At 50.7% G+C, this 24,498-nt stretch overlaps 2 protein-coding genes across 4 annotated transcripts; one reads left to right on the top strand and one right to left on the bottom strand.

The window, feature by feature from the left end:
- The first annotated feature begins 1,928 nt into the window (after nt 1–1,928).
- On the top strand, nt 1,929–8,652 carry ALKAL2 (ALK and LTK ligand 2). The gene is made up of 5 exons (XM_016199200.2): nt 1,929–2,187; nt 3,291–3,344; nt 3,425–3,505; nt 5,907–5,972; nt 8,334–8,652. The coding sequence occupies exons 1-4, from the start codon at nt 1,929–1,931 to the stop codon at nt 5,969–5,971; spliced, it is 459 nt and encodes a 152-aa protein (XP_016054686.2). The 3' UTR covers nt 5,972; nt 8,334–8,652.
- Nucleotides 8,653–10,103: 1,451 nt separating this feature from the next.
- Nucleotides 10,104–22,203, bottom strand: ACP1 (acid phosphatase 1). Of its 3 annotated transcripts, XM_087823301.1 has the most exons (7): nt 22,107–22,203; nt 18,452–18,525; nt 18,329–18,364; nt 18,089–18,202; nt 12,929–12,990; nt 11,169–11,274; nt 10,104–11,034 (listed from the first exon to the last, which is right to left on the bottom strand). In XM_087823301.1, exons 1-7 carry the CDS (start codon nt 22,147–22,149, stop codon nt 10,957–10,959), a joined length of 513 nt encoding a protein of 170 aa, XP_087679427.1. In that variant the 5' UTR covers nt 22,150–22,203; the 3' UTR covers nt 10,104–10,956. The 3 variants fall into 3 exon arrangements, with proteins under 3 accessions (XP_087679427.1, XP_016054669.1, XP_016054668.1); XM_016199183.2 differs by lacking the exon at nt 18,089–18,202 and having other exon boundaries at nt 18,251–18,364; XM_016199182.2 differs by lacking the exon at nt 18,329–18,364.
- Between the last annotated feature and the right edge of the window lie 2,295 nt (nt 22,204–24,498).

The raw sequence follows: 24,498 nt of genomic DNA, 5'->3' as shown, positions 1-24,498 counted from the left end.
TTTTTCCAAAAGCAGTGTTACACTGAAGCGCTTCACGTAGAAGTTTCGCGGCCGGCCGGCGGCGGCTGCGGGGAGCGCGGGCGGGCGGGCGGGCGGGCGGGCAGCCGGCAGGCGGCGCTGTCGGCAGAGGCGCGGCCGGTCCCGCGCGGAGCCGGCGGAGGCGGGGGAGCGGCCGTCTGCGGAGGCCGCTTGCGGGGTTTTACTTTTCGTGGGGTGTATCCAGCAGAAGCGCGCACACTTTGGTTCTGTTGCCTGCAAAACGTGCTCGCTCAGAAATCAAGCCATGTGCCGTCGAGAGGCAGTTTTAACACAGACGTGGGGGGGGGGGCAGGTGGTCGCATTTCGTTTTCTCCCCGCGCTCGGCCAGAACTCTTCCCGGAGGGACCCAGCAGGGCGGGGACACGGGCCGGAGGCGGGGGGCAGAGGGGGGGCCGCGACGGGGACGGGGGGCAGAGGGGGGGCCGCGACGGGGACGGGGGGCAGAGGGGGGACCGCGACGGGGACGGGCGCAGAGGGGGGACCGCGACGGAGACGAGGGTCCTCGGCCACGGCCCTGCGCCCGAGGCCCCGCGCCCGCCCCTCCAGCGCCCGTCGCCCCGCCCGGCCCCGCGAAGGCGCTAATGGGGCGTCTCCCCGAGCCCCGCGCCCCGGTGACCGGACACCCTTCCCAGCCCGAGCGCTGGAGGCCGCCCAGCTGCTGCCCAGAAGCGCCGGGAAGCGGGGAGGGCGCCGCTGGCCACGCGTTTTACAAGAAAAACTGGAGGTGAACCGCTGAGCGCCCCCGGGCGTGCGCCTCGCGCTGAGGGGCCCGAACTGCGCCTCGGACCCGGGCCTGCGGGGAGCGCGGGGGGCCGGGCTCGTCCCGGGGCTCCCGGGCTGCGGCGGGACTGCCTGCGCGCCTCGCGACCCCGCGTCCCCGCCCCGCAGGTCCCCGCCCGCGGGCGCCGAGGGGCTCGTTACGCGCGGCGGCGAGCGCGCGGCCCCTTCCCGCGGCCCGAGACCCGCGCTTAGAACCGGCCCCGGGTTCCCGCTAGAGGCGGCTCTTCTCGTCCTGTCGCGAGTGACAGGAACGGCGGTAAACAGCGGGGGGAGGCGCCGGGAAGGGGGGCGGGGGAGGGGTGGGGGGGGTGGGGGAGGGGGCGGGGGCGGGGGATCTGACGAAGATCCGCGCGCGGTGCAGCCCGGCAGCGGCTTCTAATTAAAGCCCGCGGAGCCCGGGGACCGCCTGACGTCGGCGGCGCGGGGATAAGAGGCGCCGGGTCCGAGCGGCCGAGCGGCGCGTGCGGGTCCCGGGCGTCCAGCGCGCTCCGCAGGCCGGCGCGGGATGGAGTAGCGGGGCGCGCGGACCGTCGCCCGAGGTCGCCTGCGGCTCCCGGAGGTAACCAGCCCGCCCAGCGCGGGCGGCGCCGGGGTTCCTAGGACCTGGCACCGGGCGGCCGCGGCGAGGGTCCTGGCGCGGGGGCTTCGCGGGGGGCTCGGGGGCCTGGGCTGTGGGGGGGCGGCCACCCGAAGGCTGGAGACCTGAGCGCAGCGCGGCCGGGCGCGGCTGCCTCTCGGGGGAGGGGCGCGGGCGGACCCTCCGGGCGCGGCTCCGGGAGGGTAAAGAAAGTTGCGCGGCCGGCCTGCGCTCCCGGTGCGGGACGTGCGGTTCGGGGAAAGTTCCGCGCCGCGTAGGGGCGCGACGCGGCTGGGGGAGGGCGGGCGGCAGGAGGCTCGGACCTCGGCGTCCCCGGGTGGGGCCTCCGCCAGGGCCCCCCGAGCCCCCGCCCCCCAGCCCCTGGTCCGCGCACTGCGCCCGGACCGCAGATTCTACCCGGAGCCCCTGCGCGCGGCCGGCGGGGTCGGGGGTCCTCGGCAGTGGCCGACTCCCCATCTCCCCGCAGCCCCTCCCTGCAGCCAGCGGACCTCCCGCCCGCGCCGAGCGCACCATGCGCGGGCCCGCGCGCCCGCTCCTCCTGGGGCTGCTGCTCGTGCTGGGCGCGGCGGGGCCCGGCCCGGGAGCCGCGGAGCCCCGGGAGGCGGCGGACAGGCGGACGCTGCTGCGGCTCATCCTGGAGATCGTCCAGGAGCTGAAGAAGTACCACGCGGGGGAGTCCAAGCGGCCGCAGCCCCTGGGGCCGCAGGACGCCGCTCCGGGCCGCAGGGAGGCCGCGGACTACGGGCTGGACCCCGAGGAGCAGCGCGCGGGTGAGTGCGCGCCGGCACCGAGCTCGTGTGAGCCTGGAAAGAAAAGGGTCTTTGAGAAAACGTATCTCGAAAAGGCAAATCCATTTCAATTATTTCAAAAAAAACTTTAAGAAAATAGGAAGCCCACGAATGATGGCTCCGGGTGAGCCTCCAAGACGCACAGCCCTTCTCGCCACCGAGGGCGGCACTTCCCTCCGGGACTGTGCCCGGGCCCCGGGACGGGAAGTATTTTCACAGCAGTTTCAGGGGAGGCAGAAACCCCACCCGGCAGAGCCCCCGAGGCTGCCCTGGGGGCGGCTCCCAGGAAAGCTCGCAGCTTTTAAAGCTTCCGTGACACGATCGGGTGGACCCTGGTCAGGTCAGGTTCACGTAGACTCGGGTCAGGGGCAGTGAAGACCGACCCTGGGAGTTGTCTGAGCGGCGCGCGCGTCCTGCCGAAGTGAGCAGAGCGGACCGCACGCGGCCGGACCCCCGGAACAGGTGAGAAGCGCCACCGGGCTCAGAGCAGCCGGCGGCCAGGCAGCGCTGTGGGCTCGCCGCCAGGTGCCCAGTTCCCCTGCATTCACTTTCATCCCCTAAACCAGGTTCACGGCCTGTTTTATCAGGTAAACCAGGCGTCTGTGCCACCTTTCAGAGCAGGTCGTTTGAAGACATGCCATCCATTTTCTAAACATGTGCCCAGAAGGAAAGTCCTACAGCCACGTTGGTCTGAAGGGTGTCTTCTTTCTGGAACCTCAAGGGGCTGTGGAATTGGGTTCCCAAGCTCAAGATGAAAGTGTCTAAAGTGGTTTATTCACTGGAAGCTGCCAAACCACCACCCACACATGATCTTTTCGCCCTGTAACTTTATGGTCACCGTCTCTATCCCAGGGAGACGAGACGGGTGATATTGGAGCTTTGTGAGTCGTTCATACTGTTTAGAGAAAAATATGAGGACAGGTGTTTGCCTGGTTCACGTACAGCAAGCGGGGGACTCAGACTGGTTTCATTGGTCAGTCGGTGAGGCCAACTATCCAGTGAGCTCCTTCAGCATTCACCTAGGGTCACGGGAAAGAAATGTTCTTTCAGGCAACGCAGTAACTAATTTCTTTCCCCACAAACAGAAATCGTTCCTCGAGATCTGAGGATGAAGGACAAGTTTCTAAAGCATCTGACAGGTAGGTCTTCTCCTCTGCTCACCTGTCCCCCAATCCTTGCCTCCTGGGAGCCTCATGACCTGCCTCTTCTTCTGTCCCAGGTCCTCTTTACTTCAGTCCAAAGTGCAGCAAACACTTCCACCGACTTTACCACAACACCCGAGACTGCACGGTCCCGGCATGTAAGTGAGAGCACCTGGCTGCTCCGGCAGCTACGGGAGGGGTGGCTCCCACGGCCTCCCACCTAACCAAACTGGGCCGCCCTGCCAGACATGTTCTCTTTCAGCCATGGAGTCAGGGGCCAGGTGACCAGCCCACTGAAGACAGTCACTACATTGGGCAGCAGCCAGGGCCAAACTTAAACTCAGTGACTTTCACTGCAGTTTAGGGCTTGGAGTGGGACCATCAAACAGGTGTTGGGCATGAGATGAGGGGTGCAGTGCTCAGGGCGAGGAGAGCTGAGGGACCTGGGCCATCCCGGGACGTTTCCACGCACAGTGACACCCTCATCACCCAGGATTAAATTGCTATTTCAAAAGTGTTTCATCACTAACTCAGAAACGTGGGCCTGCCCTCCTGGTGCCGAGTGGCTGTGCCTTCCTGGTTGTTCATCCGTGAAGGCATGTGTTTATTTCCCCAGAGGTGGTTCCTTGTGCTGTTCACAAAACATATAATAGTGAGAAGTCACTTATTAGGTAAAGTGACATATGCTAGAGCCCTAAACCCCCCCCCCCTTTTTTTTTTGGAGAGAGTACAATTTCCATTGATGTCTCAGGGAGGGAAGTTTGCTCACTTGGTACCTTACCAGCTGCTTTCAGGGCTGACCAGCAGGCACAAACCAGACCTGCCCTGCCTTTAAAAAACAAAAAAGCCACTTTACATGAAGTGGGAGTTTTTCAGCTTAGGCAGCAGTTACCCTGAATAATAAATAACAGGAGATCTCATCTGGGCACATTCACAAACCCCACCAGAAAGGCAGAAAGCACCCCCCAGGCTCCTGCAGCTCACCAGGTGACCCCAAGGCAAACAGCGCACCCTCACGTCCCTGCCATATGGACCTGGTGCACATCGCCCCTGTATTTCCTTCATCTGAGATAGTCACCTGCTGTTTGAGAATTATTAACCTGCTTCCTGAGGCCAGAGAACCTTCCCATTTTATTGTTTAAGTGTACACACATTTATATTAAATGCTGCCTTACAATAATAGAATCCTAGATCTAACTTTGATCAGATACCACATGCTAACTGCAGACCCTTCTCCAGATACCACATGTACCCACATTTGCTGCCTGCTGTGTTCACAGTAACTCAGCCAGCAGGGCTCCTGGTCACCCATAGCGAGAGGCAGTCACCGATCAGGCCCAACCACAGCTCTCCCAGGCATCGGAAAGGCCCATAGGCCCAGAGACCTGTGCACTACACGAGGCTACCCATGTGGCGTCCACCTCTTAGCCCACAAGGACTGCAGAGCGGATGCTGGACCACACCTACACTGCTCTGGGCTCCTGGAAGGTTGAGCTAAAGTGAACCCGAGGGCCTCTGTACTGTGTCCTGGTCCCAGAGGAGCTCCAGGGAAGGGCAGGGCTTCGGGTCCCACCCAGACCAGTAGCAGTCTGCACCTTAGTAAGGTCCCTGGGTGGACAATTGGGTAGAACTGGCGGACTAAATGGAAACACATGCACAGGTGATGTTGGGAGAGCTGCTCTGTAAAAACTGCAGGTGAGGAGAACCCGGGACCTGAGGGCCCAGCCTCCAGCTGAGACTGTTCTTTCTTTGGAACCCAAGCGCCAGGTCCTCCCCATCCTCCAGCTATTCAGGTGCACCTTTGGGGATGGTTGCTGCTTGTCTAACATACTCTCGGTCTACTCCTTCATTCAGGGTTTCAGTTAGGAGTATGGCCTCTTCTGCTGGTCAGCGGGGTCTTGTGACTTGAGCACCAGCTTCTGTGACCTATAAACTGCTGCAGCTTTGCTGACGTCCAATGTCCGTGCTGAGTAAACCCCCTTGTGCAGGGTCCTGAAACTTCTTGCTCTGAGGCAGCACCTGGTGCAGTGATGATATGGGGAGTGGGAGGGATCCAGGAGGTCAGTCTGCAGTGATTAGATGATTGCTGCCCCTCCTCCTGCAGCCTAGCTGCTTGACTCACCCCCTCTAGAATTTCATGCAGATGGCTTTGTGTTATGAAGTTGAGGGGACTCATCCTGCACATGACCTAAAATTTAAGTAACAACGGCACAGAAGCTGTCTGCTAGGAAGCAAAATTGAAGTTACTTCCATGAGCCCCAATGCCCCCGAGAGAGGGGCAGCGCCCAGCTGTGGAGAGTCTGTGGCTGCCCCTAACCTCCACAGCCTCCCAGTTACATCATCTAACTTCTGCCACCAGATGTGAAGGCCCCTAAAGTACTGTAAATTATTAAGTCAACGACTTAGGGCCCATGGTTGCTTCCCTATTGGAGGTGTCCATATTGCATCCAGGGAAGATTTAAAGGAATAAATGGCTTTAGCAGTTGGTGTAGTTGTAAATGCTGTTTACTGAGGGGCTGTCTCAGTGACTGACCGGGCCTGGGTTTATCTCCACTGCAGACTATAAGCGGTGTGCCAGGCTGCTGACCCGGCTGGCTGTGAGCCCCGTGTGCATGGACGGGTGAGGTAAGCCCCGCACAACCGAGCCTGCACAGACTGGGATCCCACTGGGAAAGGGAAAAAATTCATGGGCCTTTAGTAACACTCATTTTTTAGCCAGGGTGGCCTTACTTTAAGTTGACATCACACTCAAAATATCTCCAAGGTACTGGTCTATGCAGTACCCCCGGATGCTGATTGGCACATGGTATGTTTATTTGAAACAGACCAGTAGTTAACTACTTTCAGTGCATGAGTTAGTGCGTGACTTAGGTGCACATCTCAGGTCCTGCCTGTTTCACTCCTAACACTCATACAGGAGCACGACTAGCAAGTCCATGCAGGTTTTATAGACGTATCTGGCAAATGTTTGACTTGGGTTCTACCATTATGCCAATAAGCTTATAAAGAACAGCTCAGATTAGCTATCCTTTTTAAATGTTTCTATCAGTTTTTTCTTAGCCTCTAAGGGTAAAATTGTGAATACACGTTAAGAATTTATGAACTGTTTACCTTGGCCTCTTGAGGGCTGACATATAACATGTAACACTAGTTGTCAGTCAGTGGACACATGAAAGTTATTTTCCTGACACAGTAATTTCGTAGTTTTATACTTACTGTGTCCTGTGTGCTGAGCCTGTCCCCACTAGTAAGACAGGCCTTGGCCTTCCAATGGCCATCCCAGGAAATCTATCAGCTGTCCAGAAACACCCATAGAAAGGGGACATACGCGCTTTTCTAGTGGTTCCTCTCCTTTCTCGTGGAGCACTGACCTTCCCCGGGAGTGAAGGCCAAGTCCCTCCTGCTCTGTGAGAAGCCCCGCATGGATGAGAGGAGCCACCTCGGGTGCACTGGAGGTCACTCCACATTCTATTCAGGTTGACCGAAAGCAGTGTTGACTGCCAAAGCTGGGAAAGGCTATGCCGCCCACCCTCTTAACTGTCCAGTTTCTCTCCCTCTGCCCACGTGGCACCCAGAAGATACTTTCACAAGCATTGAATGGATTCTTGTACATCTCCCACGGTGATATGCTAAGGGGAGATGAAAATGTTATTTTTATTAAGCTTTTCTTTATAGTTAAAACATCACTGTTTCCAGATCCTTGGAAAACTGCTTCCACTTACCAGAAGGGGGACAGTGCCCTCTGGCTACACTCACTGCATGCACTCAGGCTACAGGCTCCTCTCTGCCCACTAACTAACCAGCCTCCGCAGCTGCTTGTCCTGGACAGACTGTTGTCAGGAGAGCAGGTGTCATTACCACCAAGGGGATGATCCCATGCCTGGAGTTACTCCTGAGTGAGGCTCTGCTTCTGTGTCAAGATGGGCACCCCAGGGCTTGGCCAAATGCAACTCAAATACTTAGGGAAATCCAGGAAGGAAAGGCACCTGGCTTGTCGAGCAGACATGGCCTGGGAAATGGCACTGCTCACCCACCCTACCCGTCAGAATCTAAGAAAATACGTTAAAAATGCAGGTGCTACTCCCAAAAGGTCACCAGGCTTGTCACGTGTCACAGCTGTTAACTTCATTTTGGCCAAGAAATGGGTAGTTTAGGACATTGCTGCTAACTACAATTTCACATTTTAAAGATTAATTTCTTCTAGTTCGTTTTAAAACTGCAGTAGCAAACTAACTGGTTGGTCAGTGTCCCTGGCGGCTGGGTTAGGGCGCCCGCAAATTCAGAGCAGAGGGTGTGGGCTCCTGGTGCACAGCAGGCTGGCCCTGTGCTGTGAGCTTCTCTCTCTCAGGGGTCTGAGTGCGAGAACTCGCTCTGTGACCTGGAAGAGACCCCGTGCCTCCTCTCTGAAGCTCATTAACTAAGCTCCTCTGGCCAAGGAGCCAAGTCCCTGCTTCCCACCCTCAGTTTCACACACACACTGCATGGCTGCACGTGTGGCTCAGGTTAAGTTAGAAGCCTGAGCAATAGCGTCAAAGAAATGATACCTAGAGTAGTAACCGTGACATTCCTCTTCCTTTCTAAAGTGAGTCTGTACAGTGGCTCAGGGCCACATGGGCCCTGGAAATGCTTATTCTTGATCAGCCTTGCAGGCCCCTTCCCACTGAGGCACAAACCAGTCAGCTCCTGCCCAGGACGGCTGCACACTGTCCATCAGGGCAGACCGAGCTGCTGAGGATCTGAGGGCAGTGTCAGGACGATCTGAGGGCAGTGTCAGGACCATCTGAGGGCAGTGTCGGGACCAGTCCACTTGTGCTCATGACAGTTCTCACTCCTCCAGCGCAGCAAGTGTGGATCATGGCGCAGCTGCTTACTTCCCACTCTGGGGACAGATTCCTTGCATTTACAAACATCATGTTACGTAGCTGATCACAGGGCTTTCTGGAGCCAGTAAGTGTGGAGAGTGACAGGACCTGTGTTTGCTTTCAGCAAGTGACTCTGGCGGAGACCCTGAGAAGTGCCTTGGAAACCAACAGGGAAAACAGACCTACTACCCTCATGAACACCCCCCGTGAACAAGAGATTTATTTTTGCAGACTTCCATACTCCTTGAATTTCTGTTGTTGACACGGTCTGCAGACACGTGTCAGTAAGTGCACCTGAAGGCAAGCCTGCCACTCTCTGCTTTAGGAACAAGGAAGCTCCGTGCTGGCCAGGTGACACTATGGAAGGCGGAGGCCTCTCCCTCTCCTGATCAAGTGAAATCACAGAGTATTTCCTTAGAAACATATGCAGATTTGAAACTATATTTTCATATGGCACATGGTATGATTTAGTATTTTATTACTTTTATGGTTAAATTCCCAGAGTAGTATTTGGAACTGCATGAAAAGTTTTTAACAAGAAGGTAAACCTCGGCCGTGTTTAGGAGACAGTGGGTGTAAGCCGTGAGCACCCCGAGGCTCATTCACCTGTCCTTTATGTAATAAATGTACAACAGTGTCAGCATCCTGTGCAATATGTAAATACTGTAAATAAGACAAGTAATAAAGTGTTTGTTATAATAAAACCCTAAGTGAACTTTACTTTCTAAATAGTCCATCGCTGGGAATTCAGGGTTACAAACCCATGAAGACAAACACTGGCAGCACCTCAGAGAACATAAAAGGCATAAGCACACAAGATGGGAAGGCTGTGACTTCTTGGAATCAACATTTACATCACTATTTAAAGGAGAGGTTACTTCCTATTGAGACATGATTTCCTGGGAACCTGGTTTAGTAGCAGATGCTTAAGTGTTTGCATCTGTCTTTCCTGTGACTTTGTGGTCATGAAACACTGCACTATAGGAACCCTGACTTCTACGCAACCCCAGGTCTTCATAGGTAGACATTCTGAACAAATCTGACTGGACCCAATTTGAAGACAAGTGAGCTCAGCTGAGTTTCCTGTTCAGGACCCCTGGTCTAGGTGCAGCCATACAACAGAGTGGAGCCCTGGGGTTTGAGATCTATATGTAAAAATTAAAAAAACAAACTAGAGGGACCCATTTATGAGCATAAAGGAACAGAAGAGAGCAAGGAAATCCTCTGCTTTGGCTTATTAATCAATTACTGGAAGACGGGCAGGGTGAAATTTCTGAAGTGCTCTTAGTCCTATGTTCTAAATGGTTAATTCCTGAGCTTTTTCTCCAGTCTTTATTTTTTAGGCATGTTATCAAATTCTCAATCTGTTTAACCTCTCAAGTTTCCTATGCACTAGGAAGAGCTTTCGTGGGGAGACTCTTGAGGAACCCCACAGGCTTCCTGCCCTCACCCCCCTGTCTCACTGCCCTCACGTCCCTGGTGCCTGGGGGGAGAGCCACCTGCTCATCCTCCAGGCACAGGTGGGTGTAGGACTAAGCGCCCCCCACCTGGGACCCTCATGATGCTGTGGACAGGCCTCAGACTCTGTAACAAGACAGAAGCTACAAATGGGGTGGAGACAGAGTGAACTGTCCCCCACGGAGCCATGACACAGGGCCTGCCCCTGGGGAGACTGCACACCGAGAGGGGTTAGGCAAGGACACTGGGGCTGCAGGGATCTCAAACTTCTTCCATAAACAGACATAACTGTAATCTTCATCACTTTACTTCCTAACCCTGAAGACAACATGTATGTCTAACATCACAGACCATCTGAAAGGGGTAATCAAAGCATCACTTTCCAATTCTTCACTTGTCAATAAAAAAGCAGTCAGACAGCAGACTTACATCTTAGTTGTATTTTTATCATTTCCCAAGTTTATTTTGAAAAGCCTTTTCTGACAAGCAGCCATATAAATTTTAGATTAGTTATCTGCAAGCCCACAGAAATGACCTGTACTTGCCTGTAAATTAAGCTCTGAGGAAAGAATACTGATCACCATGTCAACATTTAAGCATTCCAACATAAAAACTTTTTCCAGCTCTTCATTATTTGGGTTGTAGATGGCATCTAAAAGCAGACACATGCCTCAAACCAATCACAAAGCAGCTTATAGTGTCCTGCCTTCTTGATATAACTGTGGCTCAAATGGAGCAAATAAGCCGACTCCCTTGTGGAACAAGCTACACAGAAACTAGGAAGCTCAAGATTAACAGTGCTCAAGATTATTCGGTAACCTTTCTCTTCCCTATACACGCGTGTGCACAAATCTGTGAATGAACACAATTCATCCAGGCTGAGAGCCCTGTGGACTGGGCTCCTACTGCCCTGTGGAAGGGGTGCCAGGGACAACGCGTTTATTTTCACGCTGTCCACAAACTCAGGGAAGAGGTAGGGCAGGTGCTTACGGGGCTCACATGCTGACAGGCCTTAGAGTCTATGTTTTACTTGGCTGTTCTATGGTTTTGTCTGTAACTGGAGCAAGGTGGGAGGTCCCGCTGGTTTATGAACACTTCATGTGCCTCATAAACTGTCTGAGCCAAAGATATTTATTTATTCTTTTGCCAAACACAACCACTGATTTCCATCTACAATTATTTTTAAAGTGAGAAACAGCAGGTGGACGGAAGTACCAGCACTGGCCTTGAGCTACGGACGTGACCCTCGGCTAGGACACGACGGATGCGGCACCAGCAGGTGAACACAGCTAGTGGGCCCTCTCCAGGAAGGCCCTGCAGCACCTCATGCACTGCTGGTACACGGTCTCAAAGTCAGACTCATTCCCCTGAAAGGAGGAAAAAAATAACAAAACCTGTGAAACAAAAATGCCGAGAACCTCAACACGTCACTCCAAGCGGCTGGACACAAAATGGGTGGTCCTCACACTGGCCCCACATGTGGACATGAGACTATACTTACATAATAAGGGTCTTCAATAATGAGCTGTTTCTGAGGATCGTAGCTCCCAAGTAGTTCAATTTTAGCTTTGCTGTTGTTAACTTGATTACTTTTTCTAGTCAAATCTCTGTAAAATTAAAACAGTAACTTAGTTTCCTGATCAGTGGTTTTATGTTAAACAGGGACATTTGCTAGGGTTTTATGAAACACCCAAATCAGGACGGAGCAGAGGTGACCTAATTTAAAAAGGAGTTAGACACTCAGCGGACTCATCTGACCCTTAGGAAGCTGTCAGTCCCAACAGCAGCCTATTCTCACTGACCTTTGTACACAAAACATGCATCCATAAGTCAGAGTATTAACGTGTTCTCCTGTGAACTACATGCTGACACAATCAGTCAAACACACCGTTTCCGAGATGACAGAATGGATCTCAAAAGGCCATGTGAACTAAGTCCTGAGGGCCATCAGCCCCCCAAGGTGTCAGTGCCCCCATGGTCAGCCTCACTGTTCCTCACTGTCCACTCCTGGTGCCTCAGCCAGAGCTAGGGACAGCCCATTCGACACCCTCCCCCCTCTAGCTGTCCTGCTGCTATAGAAGGAAAAGCTGGACTCCACTGAACTACATCGTAACACATCTCGACTGAGCACGGGGCATGTTGGTGTCTAATAGACAATCTCCCCAAAGTGACCTGGGCTCAAACAGGAAGGCCAGTTATCAGCCAAGTGGCCCTAGCAGGAAGGGACAGGCAGCAAGAGAAACACTGGACGAGCGCCAACCATGCTGGGATTCATTAATAACGGTAGCAGAGGCAGCAGAGTTTTCTAACTAGGCATTATTGGTAACACCCACAGCTACTGTGTAAGTAAGAAAAGTGAGAACAATGCAATTAACTGGGGGGGGAACAATTTACGTATTTTAATGACATTCCCCACTAACAAGAACATCAGTGAAGCTGTTGGGTGCACACTCGTCCACTGGACACAGTACTGAAAAAAAGAAGCCATTTCTCTCCATCAAACGCGTGGAATGGGGATGCATTATTCCCGAGGCAACGAGTGACTCCCTGTGGACAGCACTCGTCTGTCTGTGCTGCCAACGAGCTTTGTTCTCAGCACACAAAACAGCAAAAGCTGTCATGTGCCAAACAGCACGGAGACCGGTCTTAAACTGGACACCTTCACACATCTGTCCAGTCACTTAACCCGAGTCTGTGTCTAACCTGTAGACTATACTGTGCTCACTGATTTCTGGCATGATCACAGTGCAGCATGTGGTTTCTTCTTTAGGTGTGATTCCATTTTTATACATGTAGCCCATTCCAGACTGAAAGTTCAGAAGGGCAGGAGCAAGGAAAGTTTTTAAAGCTGCTAATAATCAAACTTTCCCGAGGGTGTGTCTCTCTCTCTTTTTAATCCTCACCGGAGGATATTTTTCCACTGATTTCTAGAGAGTAAAAGGTGGGGAGGGGAAGAGGGGAAGAGGGGGAGGGGGAGGGGGCAGGGGGGAGAGACATTGATTGATTGCCTCCCGCCCCCGCCCCCGCCCCCAACTAAGGCTAGGGATCCAACCTGCAACCCAGGAGGGCATGTCTCTTTGTAAAAAAGAAAAAAATTCTAAATTACTTTCCGAACTTCTTACTACTGTAAATAAATTAATTCTGTACAGTGGCCATCACTATTAAAACTTTAAGATAATGAAAAATCACTTGGACAGCAAAATACTTGGCCTATTATTAAAATGAGAGCTGAACAGAAATACCCTTCAGAAAGGGAATTACCTCAGATTGCTTTCATCCATACACAGCATGTAATCAAACGTGGCAAAGTCTTCTTTAGTCACCTGGAATTAAGAAGTCAAAACATAGTGTTTACATTTACACCAATCAAACCTAGAGGATACAGAGCAGTTAAAAAAAAATTGCTATACTAGAATCTGTTACTCAAAAATTAAATTTAGGGTACTTTAAAATGAAAATAGAATTAACCTATTTCCTAAAATTGTATTGCAAAGAAATTTGATAAAGTTTCTAGAGTAAACATAAAATAGCAAAATATGTAGATGCCAAGTTTATGCTTCATCTTCAATTTCTTAGTAACAATGCAGAATTCAGTTAACATATTAAAATGTCACACACAAATGAAAATGAAAACACAATGACCCAGAATCTACAGGACACAGCGAGAACAGTACTAAGAGGTAAATTCATAGCATTACAGGCCTACCTCGGGAAATAAGAAAAATCTCAAATAAACAGTCTAACCTCACACCTAAAGGAACTAGAAAAAAAAGCAAACAAAGCCCAAAGTTAGTACAAGGAAGGAAATAAAGATCAGAGGGGAAATAAACAAAATAGAGACTAAAAAAATAATAGAAATAAAACCAAGAGCTGGTTCTTTGAAAAGATAAACAAGATTAACAAACCTTTATCCACACTCATCAAGAATGAGAGAGAAACTGGAATAAACAAGATCAGAAACAAAAGAGGAGAAGTAATGACTGATTCCACAGAAATACAGAGGACTGTGAGAAAATATTACGAACAACTACATGCCCACAAATTGGACAATCTGGAAGAAATGAGTAAATTCCTAGAAACACACAATCTTCTAAGACTCAATCAGGAAGAAAACAGAAAATGTGAACAGACATACTAGCAACAAAGTTGAAGTAGTGATCAAAAACTCCCCACAAACAAAAGTTCTGGACCAAATGGCTTTGCAGGTGAATTTCACCAAACATTCAAAGAAAAATGAACACCTATCCTTCTCAAACTATTCCAAAAATTTTAAGAACCAGGAAGGTTCACAAGCTCATTTTACAAGGTCGGCCTTACGCTGATTCCAAAACCAGACAGAAACATTACAAAAGAGAAAAATACAAGCCAATATCCCAGATGAACACAGGTACAAAAATCCTCAACAAAATATTAGCAAACCGAATCCAGCAATACATTAAAAAGACCATGATCAAGTGGGATTCATACCTGGGATGCAAGGTTGGTACAGTATCTGCAAATCACAAAAATCATATGATCGTATCAATAGATGCAGAAAAACCACTTGACAAAATCCAGCACCCATTTATGATAAAAAGGCTCAGCAAAGTAGGAACAGAGGGTTCATACCTCAACATAATAAAGGCCATTATGACAAACCTACAGCCAATACCATACTCAATGGGCAAAACTAAAAGCATTTCCCTTAAAATTAGGAACAAGACAGGGCTGTCTGCTTTCACCACTCTTATTCAACACAGAACTGGAAGTCGTAGCCACAGCCATCAGACAAGATGATATAAAAGGCATCCAAGCTGGAAAGGAGGAAGTAAAACTGTCATATTTGCAAATGACATGATACTGAATATAGAGAACCCTAAAGATTCCACCAAAAAACTACTAGAACTGATAAATAAATTCAGTGCAGTAGCAGGATACAAAATAAATATTCAGAAATTAGTTGCAGTTTTACACATCAATGACAAACTACCCAAAAGACATATTAAGAAAACAATCCTATTTACAATTGCATTAAAAAATATATATCTAGGGATAAATTTAACCAAGGAGGTAAAAGACTTGGAAAACCAAAAGGCATTGCTGAAATAAACTCAAGACGACACAAATAAATCGAAGCATATGCCATGCTCATGACAGGAAGAATTAACATTGTTAAAACATCTCTATTACCCAAAGCAATCTATAGATTCAACCCCTATCAAAATACCAATGGCATTTTTCACAGAACTAGAACAAATAATCCTAAAATTAATATGAAACACAGAAGACTCCGAATAGCTACAGCCATCCTGAGAAAGAACAAAGCTGGAGGGATCACAGTACCTGATATAAAACTGTACTACAAGACCACAGTAATTAAAACAGCATGGTACTGGCATAAAGAAGACACATAGATCAATGGAATGGAACAGAGAGCCCAGAAATTAACCCCACCTGTAGAGTCAGTTAGTATTTGACAAGGGCAAGAACATACAATGGGGTAAAGACAGTCTATTCAATAAATGGTGTTGGGAAAACTGGAGACAGACACACGCAAAACAATGACACTAAATCACCTTCTTACACCATATACAAGAACAAACTCAAAACGGACTGAAGACTTAAATGTAAGATAGTTAAAACCACAAAGTTTGGTTTGGGTCCTGACATGGGTCCTAGCAGTGTTTTTTGGATATGTCTCCCAGGGAAAAGATAAAAGGAAAACAAATGGGACACCAACAAATTAAAAAATAACCATCAACACAGCAAAAAAGCAACCCACTGAATGAGAAGATGCTTGTAAATGATACATTTGATATCCAATGAGGGATTAATATCCAAAATATAGGAAGAACTCATATTGCTCAAAAAAAAAAAAAAAATCCCATAAAAAACCCCACATCCGGGTGTATATCCAACCAGGACACAATGTGTGAGGCTGGGTGCATGTCCAATAGAATCTCACACAGGTGCTCCCAGAAAGACACGTACAAAAATATTCACAGAATCCCGAACAGGAAACCACCCAATGTCCAGCAAGAGCGGGAAGATAACTGTGCACAACTGTCAGGGGACAGGACCCAGCGTGATCACGAGACCCTGCCACAGGGCACTATGGAGAATCAGAGCACAGGAGTGACAGGAGAGCCAGAAAGACAAGATACAAACTTTTCGTGGTGACCTCCAGTGGAGAGAAAGCAGCAAGCACTGGTCATGCTGTAAAAACGGACTGAGCTTACAGTGGTTCTGTGTACATGCCAGAGAAGTTTACTGAAAAGAGGAAAGAATGTATAATAAAGTAAACATCTCCACAGAACTGACCGGACGTGAGCCTCCACTCACTCAAGAGCATAGACTGTGCATCCAAGACAAAGAAAAAAGCACCCTACGTGTATTTTATTTATTAAACCCAAGCTGAAAATGCTGGGAAAAGGAACATTTTAAGAAATAAAATACAATAGTCCTTGTACAAGTTGTGACAATGACTAAAGAGAAAACCTGTAAACATTAGTGAGATTCTAAAATTAAAGATCAGATGTGACGCTAATTTATAAAACATCTTATTAGCGCTTTGAAGTTTAAAAAAGACTGAATTTTCTGAAAGACAACAGGAAAAGAAAAAGACAAAAAACAGATTATGTGGAATGCTACTTCTAAATTACCAATGTTCTTAAAAAACAAAGTTTCTAGCTTTGATTTTTTTATGGCATGTGCATTTAAAATTATTTCTTTGTACCTACTTTTAGTATATAAGTGTATGAGAAACCATCAGATCTCGGTGAAAAATAGAAAATATAAAAGTATGATTGCTCATAATTCTGAAGAACTCCTCGACATGAGAAACCATCAGATCTTGGTGAAAAATAGAAAATATAGAAGTATGATTGCTCATAATTCTGAAGAACTCCTTGACATACATCTACATTCTTTAAAAGAGTACAAAGGAGGGGCTGGCAAAGTGTGCAGACGCTCGATGAGATGAATGGGCAAATGATAAAATTCCCTCCTGTCCAATGAAAATCCCATTTAAGAAAGGGTCACAGTCAAACAACACAGCCAGACACTGCAGGTTCACAGATGAGAGTAAACTTATGTAAGCCAAAAATAATGTGTCTTACCAATTTCTGAGGCATCATTAATGTATTAGAAGTATTTCTAAGACAATTCTGTTTTGTGAATTTTCTGGCTCACACCTTGATTTTTTATTGAAACAAAGTGATGTTCAAATCCCAGCTCCACCATTTGAAGCTGGATAACTTTTGATAAGTCATTTATTCTCTCCAGGACTCAGTTTCTTGATCTGCAAAATGGGTTTACCCACCACTCCCTTCCCTAAAGAGTAAGGAAGAGGGTAAAGATGGACCACAGTGCTGGTGGCAAAGTGAACTGAAAAGCTTTCCACCAGTTAGCAAGACAGGGTTAAAGTTCTGATTCAAGCACGAACACTAAATCTTAGTGCTCACACTGCCACCACACTCACTGATGTGACATATTTAACCGCTGATTTTCAAAGCAGTCAGCTCCTTGTTCTGAAGGCCTCAAAAGCCCATCTCGGGACATGGCCTGTTGTCCTCTGAGGCTAACCCACAGTCCTGCTAGGCCTAAGGAGCCTGGACATTTCCTTAGTTTGGGTACGAAAGGAAGTTAGAAGATTTTAGCCAGATTTTTTAAAAAGTCAACTGAATCTCCATAAAACAATCACAGTCCGGGAAAAACAAGACATGAGACGTTCTGAATTACAAACTGGGCCCTGCGTCTCCCCTTGGAATGCTGCTGTGAAACCTTGCTCCCCTGTGGTTATGTGAGTCTAGAACCCTGTAATCCAGTAAGGCGTCCACCAATCCCAGGTGGCAATTAAATTAGTAAAAATGTAAAACCCAGTCCCTGGGTCACACGGGCATCACGTCAGGTGAGCAGCAGCCACCTGCCTCCCTGGAGGGCGCAGACAGGGTGCACTGGCCTCATCCCCACAGGTTCTACTGGGCAGGGCTCGGAACCTAAACCTAGGCGTTCCAGTGCTGGGGTGCAGGCTGTGTACCTACCAAACGTCAGTGTGGCCGGAGGCTCCTAAGGCCCCTCTCAGATGAAAATGCTCTTGAATATATTAGAGGACTTTACCCAGCAACACCTGTTACGTGAGCAGAGTCATCACAGTGGCCCAAGGGTTCAGAAGCTGAGGTGGAGACAAGGAAACTGCAGCTCAGGTACCAGCTCCTGCCCAGGGCTCTCCCCACGATAAATCACTAATTACATGCTTTATTAAGTACATTCCAAGACCCAAGTCTGTGGACCAGCAGTGAAACAGAATGGTTGCGCTGTGGCAATGAAATGGACCGTGAATACACACTCACTAACAGGTTAAGTCTGGTCAGGCCTCTCCTAGCCTCTGAGGTTCCAGGCTCTACGTAATAGACATTAAAGATTAAATGAGATCGCTTCTACCTGTCTGGCTCTGTGGGCTGTGTCGATGCCATGATTTCTTAGGCAGCTCACAGCTCTTGGGTCTGGCGCCCGGCCCACGTTCCAGTCAGAAACAGCACTGCTGTCAATGACCCACTGTAACACAAAACACACGTGTACACCCTCAGGTTTACATAACGGTACCTGCCGGGCAACGTGATTCATGGGAACACCATGCTTCTTCATGCAGTTCTGCCCTCGGTAATCGGGAGGGTTCCCCACTTCGTATGTGGAGGTCGCCGCACTGTCAATCCTCCACTGCAGGAGAGAAGAAAACATTTTTTCGCAGTTTCCTGCCCCAAAGGCATTCCGGTTAGCCTCTTTAAAACAGTGAACGGTGCTTACCTTATCTGAAAGGTTTTGATCAGTCACAAGTTTTCTGAAAACTGCTTCTGCAATGGGTGATCGGCAGATGTTACCTTAAAAAAAGAGGAGAGGGCAAAAAGTGAGCGCTAGGTTTGACGGAGGGGAGGTGCTGACTGCCAGCACAGGCTGGCCCATGGGCCACTTCATAATACCTGCTAGGGGACAGCCCTTCCCCAAGGACAGCATCTGCCCATCAAGGTGGGACCTGTGAGAACAGCTGGCCAAGACCAAGTTCAATGGTCTGACACCAACTGCTCAAGCCTCAAAGTACCAATGGCAAAGACATCAGAAAGACCATTATAACCAAAACCCTTGTTTTTCAGGTTGCTATCAATGACCCCAAGTGGGCCATGAAATCAAGGATGTGGGTTGTAAACAACCAATTTAAAAGTGAAATATGACAGAGTAAAAATAATGTATTTTCAAGTACATTGCACATAATAAGGATCACTACTGTTTCATAAAATACACACTAATGTGTTTAGGTATAACACAAACTTTTCCTGCATGACGTGGGTCAAGTCCTTCCTAGAGGGCTGTGGGCACAGGCCACCCTCACTTCAGACCAGCTGGCTGTAAGTTTGGAAGTTCCACAGGCTCAATAATCCTCTCAAGGACTCACAGCATTCAGGAAAATCTATACTTATAACTGCAGTTTTATTATTACAAAAAGATACAAAGCAGAACTGGACAAAGTTAGAGAGTGTATAGTAGATTCTGGAAGAGCTCCCAATAGAGAGCTCTCTAGTCCTTAGGGATACGTTGCCCTCTGGTCATCAACGTGTGACAATACTCAGAGTCCAGGATGCTTCTAGGGCTCTGACACTGAGGGTACACTGGGTTTTCATTACGTAGGCATGAATGGGTGAAATATCAGCCTGTGGCTGGACTCAGCCTCCAGTCCCCCATGGCTAGGTTACCTCCTTTGCCCCTGACGCAGGTGCCCTCCCTGAAGAACATGACACTCCTTCCAGGAGACAGGACAAAAGCCACCCCTTTCCTCAACTGGGGCCAAATTCCTTACTCACCAGGGAAAAAGATAAATTACGTAAAATCTCCTCTCAAATTATCTCTACCATGTGCCAAGCAACACATTTACGGAGATACAGTTAGCTATAATAAACACAAGAAAATCAATGCCGATAGGAGCACAGAAAAATATTCTAAAAAGCATAAACAATAAGGAAACTGGTTCTCAGAAAACACAGAAGATCAGAGCAGATCTTTAATGGACAAAGACCTTGATGGGCATCGTCTTGAAAAGGGCACTGAGTCAGGGCAACTGTATGAATGAGTAGGTGGAGCTGCTGCAGATACGGAGAGGAAATGCGTGTGAGCTGACGGGCCTAGTACACAGGAACCCTAAACTGTGGCTAGGACTTGGACTTAATGTAGCCACAGTTGGAAGAAACTAAAGGTTTTGGGGAGGAGTAATGAGATTTATTCCACAAACATATCGTGTATGACTACGATGGGCCAAGCACTGTGCCAGGGCACGGAGACAGAAAGCATTTAAGACACAGACCCTTAGCAAAGTTAGGAAAATAACCACAGGACTAGGAAACATTGGATGGGCTTGAGGCTGAAGGTGGAGACTAAGTCCCTAAGAGGCTAACAGGAGAGGGCAGGGAGCAGACAGAAACTGAAGCAAGGATGGGGTGACAGAGATGAGGTGAAGGAAGGACAGACTGTCAGAACAGATGGCATTTAGATACCAGACTTTACCAACATTACAATCTTCTGGTTCAAAATAAACAGGCAGAATTAGAATCTACTATAGTTTGTGAATCATAACTAATTCCCTATTGTATGAAACTAACTCGATGATTTTCAATTTCTACACTAAGACAGGAGTTAACCTTGAATGCCCTCAGGAAGCTAGTTTGTGCTGTGCTGTTTTTCCTTTTCATATGCTAATTTTTTATTTTATTTTTTTTTAATTTTTAAAACAGGTATTATCATCCCCACTATTTTAATTACCAAAAGGCCTCCTATGGATGTGCTATTATAATACATGTCACCATATACCCAGGAGTACTTTTAACAGCACTTTTCCAAATTAAGGCAACTGTTGCTATTTTGGAACTCTAGAATAACAGATGCCTAATATCTCAGCATCTAAAGACATAATAAAAACTCACCCATTTACAAATGATTATGATTAACTGCAAAATAAAAACTTACTTTTCCCACAAGACAAAAACATGAACGATTTGCTGCCTTAACTTAAAATGTCATCTTCAGATTTCTTTAAAAAAAAATTTTTCAATCTGTAAAGTCTCAAGCCCCCCCCCCCCAAATTAGTATAATATGTACTTATTCAACACCTTCATTTCAAGGACAGGGACTCAAAAAAATTATATTCTCCCAGGGCAGGGGCTGCATCTATCCTACCCTGGGAGGCCCCAACACCTAGCAGTGTGACACATACAAAGCACTCAATAAACATAGATACGTTGTAGGAAGAAGTCATCTGATACCACAAATATGGTATCACCTCCAACCGTGCGGGCTGTGGCACGATTATCTTACAAAAACATAAAATACTTAATAACCTTGCCAAAATAAGGAGCTCAGTTCAGTGAAAAACATTTGGCATTTTATTTTACTTTAGTCTGAAAAAGGGTCCAAATAAATAATCTGAAGGAACGAGATCTTTACACTTTAGAAACACACTGCTCTCACTGTCCTGTGTACAGGTACCAGGTGAAATGGCATCATCTGCGGGACCTCCAGTCACCTGCAGTCCGCTCCTCTCTGCGCGCTGGTGTCCCTCCTGCTGCCCCCGCCCTGCAGGTCTAATCTCAACAAAACAGCTGCTCAAAATCCCCCAAAGGCTCTGCTGTCCTCACATGGCCTCCCCAGACCCGTCCTCCCGAGGCCTTGAGACAGGGTCCACCACCGGTGTACAGCCCACAGCGCTAAGAATTATTCCCACATTTTAAAATAGATAAAAAATACCTCAAAAATAATATCTTATGACATGATCTAACTATATGGAACTCAAGTCCCAGTGTCGATAAAGTTCAGGTGGACTACAGCCAAGCTTAATCCTTTGTGTGTCAGCACCTGCAAAGCACAAAATACTTGCTCTCTGGCGTTTGACAGAAGCCGGGGCCCCAGGCCCACGTACACAAGGAGTTACCTTCTCCCCTACGCGCCGGGAATGGCGCGAGTTGGGCCGTGGGAGCACCGAGAGAACCCCCAGCACCGTCCGGTGCTCAGGCGCGGGCGAGGGCTGCTTGCGCTGGGACCTGGGGAACTGGGCCTCCCTGGTGTGGCTTTTACGACCCCAAACCCCCAACCCTTGCAGCCCATCGGCTTCAGCTCAGATTCACTTAGAAGCGTGGGCCCTGGAGACCCCCCAGGCGGCAGGACGCCCCTCAGCAGCTTCGGCTCAACCCAGCGAGGGGCTGGCGGGGGCTCTGGCCGGTGCAATGGCCAGGACCCGGCGCGGAGACCGCAGGGCGAGGGGACGCCGCGCAGAGCGGGCGCGGCCGGGCGCTGCGCGGAGGGAGAGCCGGGCCCCGGCCACCTGGGGCCCGCGTCCCCGCCCAGCGGCGCAGCCCGAGCGCGCGAGGCCCACCCTCCCTACCCAGGAAGGCCAGAGCGGGGCCCCTTCGGCACGACTCACCCAGACACACGAACAGCACCGACTTCGGCACCTGCTCAGCCATCTTCCCGCGCAAACACGGAGGCGCCCACTGACAGCGTCGGCACTTTCAGGCGCAGCGCATGCGCACTCCGAGCAAACCGCCCCGCGCGCCTGCGCCGACCGACTTTAGAGAGACGGGGGCCGAGCCCGCGGGCCTCGCGCCTGCGCAGTCAGGTGTAAACTACGCGGCGGGAGGCGGGGCCGAGAGTCTCCCGGGGCGGGAGAGGGGCCGGGGAAGGGGCGGTGCCGGGAAGGGGGCGGGGCTGCAGCACCTGGAGGGCGGGGACCCGGGGACTGGGCCGGGGAGGCGGGGTCCTGCGTCACCTGGGCGGCGCGGGTGAGGGGGCGGCAGGTGTTTGGAGGCGGCGGCTCTAGGTCGGGACCCGCGGAGTGCTCCCCTCAGGGTGGGGGCGGGGTCGTGAGTGGGTCAGGGGAACGCCCCCCCACCTGGGGCGCGCGGCCCGGACGTGAGGCCAGCGAACTGGGGTGAGCGGGGCTCGCGCGGGACCAGGGGCCCCTCAAGGACCCAAGACCCCCGCTCGGCCCCGCCTTCCCTGGTCGGACCCGCGGGGCACGCCGCCCGCCGCGCGGCCGAGACCCGCAGCCAGGGCTGTCCCCGCCCCCAGGTGCGAGGCCGGAGGCCCCGTGGGACGACGGGCGGCGCCGCCCCGCGCGCGGTACCGTCTCAGGTGCGCACCGGCCCGCGGAGGCGGGGCCGGCGGGAGGGCGCCCTTCCTCTTCCTGCGGGTGTCGGCGGCTGGGGCGCCGGGGGACGGGCTGGGCCACAAGTGAGTACGGGGGCCGGCCGTGGGGACCCGCCGGCCCGGGAGAGCGACTCGCCGGGAGGGCTGAGGCGCGGGGAGCAGGGTGTCGGGGTTTCGCGGCTGCGGCGCGAGGTGGCCCCAAGCTGTGCGAGGTCGGGGCGCCCTCCCCGGGACGGGCACCCCGCGGCTTTGGTTCAGGTCTAATCCCAACCGCTCCAGTTCACGGAGAAGTTCTTCCAAAGTTTTTAATTTTAATCATCGCAATTTATTTGTAAATATCGAATACTTAAAAGGCCACGGATTGGTGTCTTTTTCGTTCCGGTTTGTTTGACTAGGTGATAATCCAGAGCTTTGCGGGTGGTCGGGGCTTGGGGTGTGCCCGAGCCCTGGGAGCAGGAGGCGTAAAGATGGAGGGACGGGCTTGGGGGTCCCCCGGCCCCCGCCATCGGCGGACAGTGGGAGGGCCGGCGCGGGGGAGCGGGCCGGGCGGGCGTGTCCGCCTGTCAGGAACCGCGGCGACTCGCGCGTGACGTGCGGAAACGGACCGGCCTGCGGGGTGGGAACGTGCCGTTTCCCCCGCGTCAGCCCGTGTCTGGGTCGCCGCCGCCGCTGAGGCCGGGACCCCGCTCGCGGGCCCGTGTCCTCACGGGTGTGTTGGGTGCCAGGCCTCGGGAGGACGCAGGTGCCCCGCGCCCCGGCCGCTCCAGGAACACCTGCGGCGGCGGGCAGGGGCTGCAGGCGACCGGGCTGGAGGCGACAGCGACCAGACAGGGTATGGCCCCGCCCTGCTTGTCCTGTTTCAGGAGAATCGGTTGTTCGGTTTACTAATGTTCTATTCAAACAAAATTTCTGTGAAATGTGTCGATACTACCACACATCTTTTGTAAGATTGAAAAAGTAATTGGAAAGAAATCCTTGTTTATCAAGAGTGACTTGACGCTTTTATCCCACTTGGGAAACCTTTGTTCCGAGGAGATTGCTCACTGTCTAGAATCTCAGGCGTGCTGTTTCCAAAGGAAAGAAAGCTACGCAGGTCGGAGGGGAAGAGTGCGCCGGCTGGGCGGTCACAGAGCCCTCCCGCGGTTTGCAAACCTGATGGACATAATCCTGTGCAAGTTAAGTCTTAAGCACACTGAAGTTTCGTTTTCTTTGGGAGGAGGCCACTTTTTACACCAAATGACCTGACCAGAGTTGACCGAGTGTCCAGCTCCAAGCCAGGACCGTGTGGGCTTCAGCTTGGGAAGGGTAAAGGCGTCCTTAGGCTGGAAGTCACGTTTCTCATCGCTCCTGACTCTGTCCCCCATCTGCACCTGGGATCAGGGGAACCCGAAACGCAGCCCCGGCCACACGAATGTTTAGATTCAAATGGTTAGTTTTGTCCAAAGTTTGGATTAGGAATTTGGATTAGGAAGCTTAATGATCTGACCAGAGAGACTAGTTTTGATTTCTAGAACTGACAACTTCGTCTCCTTAAGTCAAAGGAAGTAGTTAAACCAAGGCCAAGGAAATATAGGAATTGGTGTCAGAAACATTGGCCATGGTTACCAGGCAGTGGTGGTCCTGGATGATGTTCTAGTAGAGGTTCCGGGCTAAAGACAACTTTCAAA

Source organism: Miniopterus natalensis, chromosome 13 (assembly GCF_054644295.1).
Source record: "Miniopterus natalensis isolate mMinNat1 chromosome 13, mMinNat1.hap1, whole genome shotgun sequence".
NCBI classification, from domain to species: domain Eukaryota; kingdom Metazoa; phylum Chordata; class Mammalia; order Chiroptera; family Miniopteridae; genus Miniopterus; species Miniopterus natalensis.
This window is presented reverse-complemented; position numbering and strand designations above follow the sequence as displayed.

Coding starts and splice junctions, on each gene's coding strand:
- ALKAL2 (XM_016199200.2), top strand. CDS start 1,929: ATGCGCGGGCCCGCGCGCCCGCTCCTCCTGGGGCTGCTGCTCGTGCTG. Junction 3,345..3,424: donor GTTTCTAAAGCATCTGACAG/GTAGGTCTTCTC, acceptor CTTCTGTCCCAG/GTCCTCTTTACTTCAGTCCA. Junction 3,506..5,906: donor AGACTGCACGGTCCCGGCAT/GTAAGTGAGAGC, acceptor TCTCCACTGCAG/ACTATAAGCGGTGTGCCAGG.
- ACP1 (XM_087823301.1), bottom strand. CDS start 22,149: ATGGCTGAGCAGGTGCCGAAGTCGGTGCTGTTCGTGTGTCTGG. Junction 18,203..18,328: donor CGGCGACCTCCACATACGAA/GTGGGGAACCCT, acceptor TTTGTGTTACAG/TGGGTCATTGACAGCAGTGC. Junction 11,035..11,168: donor TTATTGAAGACCCTTATTAT/GTAAGTATAGTC, acceptor TCCTCCTTTCAG/GGGAATGAGTCTGACTTTGA.